The sequence below is a fragment of the Hibiscus syriacus genome, unplaced genomic scaffold (genome assembly GCF_006381635.1).
Source record: "Hibiscus syriacus cultivar Baekdansim isolate YM2019G1 unplaced genomic scaffold, ASM638163v2 tig00109916_pilon, whole genome shotgun sequence".
NCBI lineage: Eukaryota > Viridiplantae > Streptophyta > Magnoliopsida > Malvales > Malvaceae > Hibiscus > Hibiscus syriacus.
The window spans coordinates 781,751-788,210 of NW_024062526.1; the positions used below are offsets into that span (position 1 = coordinate 781,751).

The window sequence follows — 6,460 nt, forward strand, 5'->3', positions numbered from 1 at the left end:
TAAGGATACTGGCCAGGGCTCTCTATCAGGATCAAAAAACAAATTTGAAGTGCTCAACTCCGTTGATGAACTTCCTAATTTAGAGAATCAACCTCGAAAGCCTAGAGCAGCATCATTAGGAGTTGCTTGTTTAGTCAAGGAGCTAAAATCAAAAAAGAAAAATCAAATTGACAAAGTTAAAAGTATGTCTGTAGAAAGCCAAGGGGGGTCCTCTGGATCGCCAAACTTATGATAATCAGTTTCTGGAATGTTAGAGGACTCAATAGCCCTCTAAAACAAAATAAAGTGGTTCATAGAGCCATGCTGAACAAGGTGGATGTCCTTTGTCTGCTGGAAACCAGAATCAAAGTGGATAAATCTGAAACAATTTTTTGTTCTAAATTTTCTAATTGGAATTTTTGTTCTAATTATGATTATGCCATCAATGGAAGAATATGGATGCTTTGGCGGAAGGGAATAGACCTGTCCATCATTCAAGTTGCTGATCAGTGTATTACTGCCAAAGGGAACTTTCAAGGTAAACCGGTATTCATTTCTTCCATCTACGGTAGTAATGATGGAGTTCACCGTAGGCAGCTTTGGCAAAAGATAAAGGATGTTGAGTCTATTGTTGATCAATCTCCTTGGGTCTTAGGAGGAGACTACAATATTTTTTTGCACTCTCAAGAAAGTTCTGACCACGATCTCTTAGGTCATTACCTCACTCCTGACATGAAAGATTTCCAAGTATTCACTCAAGAGCTTGCTTTGCACGATCACCCTTTTTTTGGTCCCAATTTTACTTGGAGTAACAAACAACAAGAGCTTTTTCTTGCTAGGAAGCTTGACAGAGTCTTAGTCAATCCTAGATGGGACTCTGCTTTTCCTAATTCCTTTGTTGAATTCCTCGCTCCTGGTGTCTCTGATCATTGCATGGCTGTAATTTGGCTTTCCAAAGATCCTCCTGCTTCTAGGCCGAAACCGTTCAAATTCTTTAATTTCTGGACTGCCCATCCAGTTTTTTTGAGTAATGTTAGACAGTCTTGGTCCCACAATGTTCTCGGCAACCCTATGACTGCCTTGTTCTCTAAGCTGAAAAGACTCAAAATTTGCCTTAAGGGTTTTAACATCGAACACTATAGCAACCTTTCGGACCGTGTTAAATTAAAGAGGGCTGAATTGGAACACCAACAACTCCTAACTCTTAAAGGAGAGAATGCCATTGAGAAAGAACTCGAACTACAAGACCAGTTGAAAATCCTTGAAGAGGCTGAAACTAATATTCTTAAGCAAAAGGCTAAAATCCAATGGATGAGAGATGGTGACAAAAACACAAAGTTTTTCCACTCGATTGTAGCCTTTAAAAATAAGAGGGACACTCTAAGAATTCTAGTGGATGACAGTGGGAATAGACTTGAAACTTATGACGACATGTCTAAAGAAGTTGTTTCCTTCTTCTCTAAGCTTCTTGGTTCTTCTGACCCCATGGTCAAGGACACCGATCCTGCTCTTCTTAATAACCTCCTTAATTTTTCCATGTCGGCTGAAGCTTCCTCTAATCTCGTGAAGGAAGTTACTGAAGAGGAAATAAAAAAATGCTATCTTTTGTCAAGGCAACGATAAAGCTCCTGGACCAGATGGATTCACTCCCTACTTCTTCAAAGTTTCCTGGGCTATTGTGGGCAATGACGTTATGTCTGCTATTAAATTTTTCTTCAGTAACGCTTTTATGCATCCGGCTTTTAACTCCACTATTATCGCCCTTGTCCCTAAAATTCCCAACCCCAGAGCTGTCAAGGACTTCCGGCCTATTTCTTACTGCTCTGTTATCTACAAGGCCATCACTAAAATTCTTGTCAATAGAATGAATGCTTACCTTCCTCAGATTATTACCATGAATCAGACTGCTTTTATAAGAGGAAGAAACATTATTGATAATTCACTCCTTGCTCAAGAAATGGTCAAAGGATATGGCAAGAAAGTTATTTCTCCAAGGTGCTCCATGAAAATCGATCTTCATAAGGCTTTCGATTCCTTTCATTGGGGCTTCATCTTATCAATCCTTTGAGCCCTTCAATTCCCTAATATTTTCATTGATTGGATTGTAATCTACTTCACCCAAGCCAGGTATTCTATCTCTTTCAATGGATCTTTAACTGGTTATTTCAAAGGAGCTAGAGGGCTCAGACAGGGGGACCCCATCTCCCCTTATTTGTTCATTTTAGCCATGAACGTCCTTTCAAATATGCTCAATTTGGCTGCTGCTAAAGGCATTTTTGCTTTCCACCCAAAGTGTAAGAAGATTGGGCTAACTCACCTTTCCTTCGCAGACGACCTCTTGATCTTTTGCAAAGGCAATGTTGATTCGGTGATTGGTGTCCTAAGTGTTCTTGATCACTTTTACCAAATTTCTGGGCTTAATCTTAACTCTTCAAAAAGTGAACTCTTTGCAGCAGGTATTTCTTCAAGGACGTTAGAGGATCTTAAACTCTTTACTGGTTTCAAGATTGGGTCGTTGCCTGTCAGATACCTCGGCATTCCTCTCGTTACAAGGAAATTAACTGCCAAAGACTGCGAGCCTTTACTCGGTAAAATCAGGCAACGCTTGCAGCACTGGTCTGGCAGGAACCTTAGCTATGCTGGCAGGCTTGAGCTAATTCGCTCTGTCCTGTTCAGCGTCTGTAACTTTTGGTACAGGCAACTCATACTTCCTGCTTCCATTCTTAAATCTGTGGATCAACTCTGTTCCAGGTTTTTCTGGAAAGGAGCTGATACTTCAGCAGCCGGTGCTAGAGTAAGTTGGGAATCCATATGTCTGCTGAAATCTGAAGGAGGTCTAGGTTTAAAAAACACTGCTATTTGGAATAAAGCTTGTACCATCAATCTTATTAGAAAAATTCTAACAGGCGATGGATCTTTATGGGTTGCATGGCTAAAATCCTATGTCCTAAAGGAGCACGATTTCTGGACTTTTGCAGCTGGATCTAATGTCAGCTGGAGCTTTTTTCGAATTCTCAAGTTGAGATCTATTGCTTTCCCTATAGTCTCGGCTGCTCATCAGCCGATCAAGGAAGTCTGGGATAAGATTCGGATAAAACGCATGAAGGTTTGTTGGCACAAACTTATCTGGTATCCTTTGCATATCCCAAAACACAGTTTGATTTCATGGATGGCCTTATTGAATCGGTTACCAACCAGAGACAGGTTGCAGAAATTGGGTTTATGTTCTGATTCTACATGTGTTAACTGCTGTCAAGATCAAGAATCGCAAGATCACCTCTTCTCTCACTGTCCTTTTGCTATCGGACTTTGGAAAGAAATTTTACAACTGAACGATATGACTATTACTCCTCTTACTTGGGAAACTATGGTATCTTGGGCTAGCACAACTTGGAGAGGGAAGTCTCTTATCTCCACCTTATTGAAGATTTCTTGGAACGCTTTTATCTACTTCATCTGGCAGGAAAGGAATCAACGTATTTTCCAGGGTCGGCAAAGATCGATCGATATTTTGCTTAATGACATTATTGAAACTGTTAGTATTAGACTTAGGGGCAAAGCTATTAATAGACTTGATAGAACTAACCAATTGCTTTGTAATGCTTGGGGTATAGTCTAACCAAGCTTTGGTTCTTTTGCATTTAGGTTGCTTTTTCTCTTTGTTGGATGATTTGTTGTAGTATAACATTGTTATTTTGGGTAATAAATTCTGATTTATCCAAAAAAAAAACATAGGCTCTATCTTTTGAAGCGTGTGGTCGTCGGCTGCTGGTTGCATCCTAGAGCTTCGGCTTGCTGCAACTCGAATCTTCAACGAATGTGATGACATTATGAAGTTTTGTTTTAAGGTTGGTGTTCGTCATCTGGCCCTTGAGTCCGAGTCAATTCTAAAAAATAGGATTGTTATTCGTCTGGAATTGAGATCCCATTTAGAGTGACTACCGCAGCTGGTTTGGACACCTTTCCTTGCATGAAGTTGGGTCCTGTTTTGAACGATTCCACGTGTTCCACTTGTTTGGGTTCTGTGGCTTGCTCGTTGTTTCTCACGTGTTCAACCTGCATGGCCACCAAGTTAGAGTTAATAATTTTATTTTGACCAGAAGGGGGAACATTTACCTTGTGTTAGTGCGTTGAATAATGGCCCCATGGAATTATTATTTTTGGATAAGTTAAATTTTATTATCCAAAGGAGTAAAGTTATGCTACATACAACAAAAAATGGCTAGTCTATATTCCAATAGTTACAAAGGTTAAAGTTAACATTATCAATTATGTTAATGTTTTTGCCTCTTAGTTGAATTCAGACAAGCTCCTTGATGTTCTTCAAAAATTGATCCACATTGCTAGACCTTCGTTGAAAAATTATTCTATTTCTTTCCTCCCAAATCAAGTAGATGAATATAGTCCATGTTATCTTCAGAATAGTGGAAATAAGAGATTTGCCATTCTAATCTTTACAAGATCATTCTATCATTGTTTCCCAAGACATGTGAGGTTTGCGCAATTGAGTAAGATGCAATATAGAATTCCACAGGGAATTAGCGAAGTTACAATCGGCAAACAAATGATTCCTAGTTTCAAGAGCCTCATTCCATAAGACACATAGACCATCAGTAACAATTCCACTACAAGAAAATATACCTTTAATGACACACGAACGATGACCACGCTAATTTATGACTTGCAAAACACGTGTGTCATAAAAAAATGTCATGTTTCTTAAAATCTTAACGATTTATGACTTACAATAGTGTGTTTCATATTTAATAGTCATAATCCAAAAAATTTAGCAACACGGAGTACACTTTTTATTGTGTGTCATCTCTAAAGGTCGTCTTTTAATTCCCCCCCCCATAATTTTCATCTTCACTTCTTTTCGGTCTCTTTTTCCAGTCTGTTTCCCTCTCTCTACCCTTTCAAACTCTTCAAATACCAGCAAAAAATGCCCTCTCCCTTTCACATTAACATTCTCTCGTAGCCCTTTCTCTTCTCTTCTCTTCTCATTTTTCTTCAAAATCAGTTTCCTTTGTTTCGTTTCTGGGGGTTCTGTTCAGCAATGGCGAAGGCTAATATCGAGAAGGTGAAGAGGCTAAGAGCTTGGGTTCAAAACTACGTTTGGGGAAGATGTGGGATAGAGGCACATGTGGCGAGGCTTTTGGCTTTGAATTTTGGGTCTGAGATTAAGCTTGATAGGCCATATGCTGAGTTTTGGATGGGAATCCATGACTCAGGGCCAAGTTTTACGGCTGATGACAATGAGAAGGTGGGAATTTGGGTTTAAAAGATTGGATTTTGAAGAATCCGAATGGGCTTGGTCACAAGGTTTTGAAAAAATGGGGGCCTGATATTCCTTTTCTGTTCAAGGTTTGTTCTTTTCTTTTACAAGTATTTCTCTACTTTCTTTCTGGGGATTTCTTTTTTTCCCCTCCCATTTCCTTTGATTACTGGGAAATTGAATTTTGATTTTTGTGTGCATGCGTTTGGAATTGGGTTAATGAGTTTTCTTTTTCATTTTAATGGTAATGGCCAGAACTTTTGCTACAGTATTCATGGAAATTAAATTATCACCATTCATCTAAAATTTTCATTTTTACCATTTTTGTGATGTCCATTATTATTTCCCCCTCTACTTCTTTTGGTATTTAGAAGTGTAAAATTTTACTTTTTGGGTTGTTTTCATCTCAATTTAAGTTTAGATCAAAGCGATCAAGATAGAAATTAGGGAACTAGAATGGATCTTGGAGATGTTAATGGCAAAGAATTAAGCTTGACAGTTAAAAATGGCAACCAACATAACTTTAACTACAATATGAGCATTTTCTTCTTCTGGTATTTATCTTTTGCAAGTAAAATCCTAACCTGATTCCGTGTTTCATATGCTTTAATATAGGTATTTTCAGTGGCAAAACCCCTTTCAATACATGCACATCCGGATAAAGAATTGGCCAAAGAATTGCATAAGTTGAAGCCAAATCACTATAAGGATGCTAATCATAAACCTGAGATGGCTTTGGCCATAACAGAATTCAGGGCCCTTTGTGGGTTCATTACTCTTGAGGTAATACATGAATCATGCTCGGTTTTTGGTGGTGGAACTTCCCTTTCCTGGTTGTCTTCTTCGAGTGAATTACTCTTGCCTTTATGTTTGTTAAAATTCTTGGTAGTCACATTTTGCATCTATATTTGTCATCTATGCTGTCAAGTTATGATTATGGAAATGATATGCATGATGAAACTGAGTCCAAATCACATCCGGAATCGAGATATAAGGTAATCTATCTTGACTTTCTGTGAATCCACTGTCACCTTTTCTGGTTGGTGTTGTTTTTGCCTAAACCGCCTAGGCATAAATATTATACTTGCTATCTTTAGGTGAAATTTAATGTCACCGTGCCAGAATGTTCTCATGTCTATTGATATTAGAGGATTATTAATATTTTTAAACTTATTTTCTGTATATATTTATGATGCTCCAGGATAG

General features: G+C 38.4%; 1 protein-coding gene across 1 annotated transcript; it reads left to right on the forward strand.

Moving 5' to 3' along the window:
• Positions 1 to 300: 300 nt before the first annotated feature.
• LOC120210139 lies at positions 301 to 1,602 on the forward strand. The gene has a single exon (XM_039208937.1). It carries the CDS (start codon positions 301 to 303, stop codon positions 1,600 to 1,602), a length of 1,302 nt encoding a protein of 433 aa, XP_039064868.1.
• The last annotated feature ends 4,858 nt before the right edge of the window (positions 1,603 to 6,460 follow it).

What these genes read in the sequence shown, in the direction of transcription:
- LOC120210139 (XM_039208937.1), top strand. Translation starts at nt 301, where the DNA reads ATGCTGAACAAGGTGGATGTCCTTTGTCTGCTGGAAACCAGAATCAAA.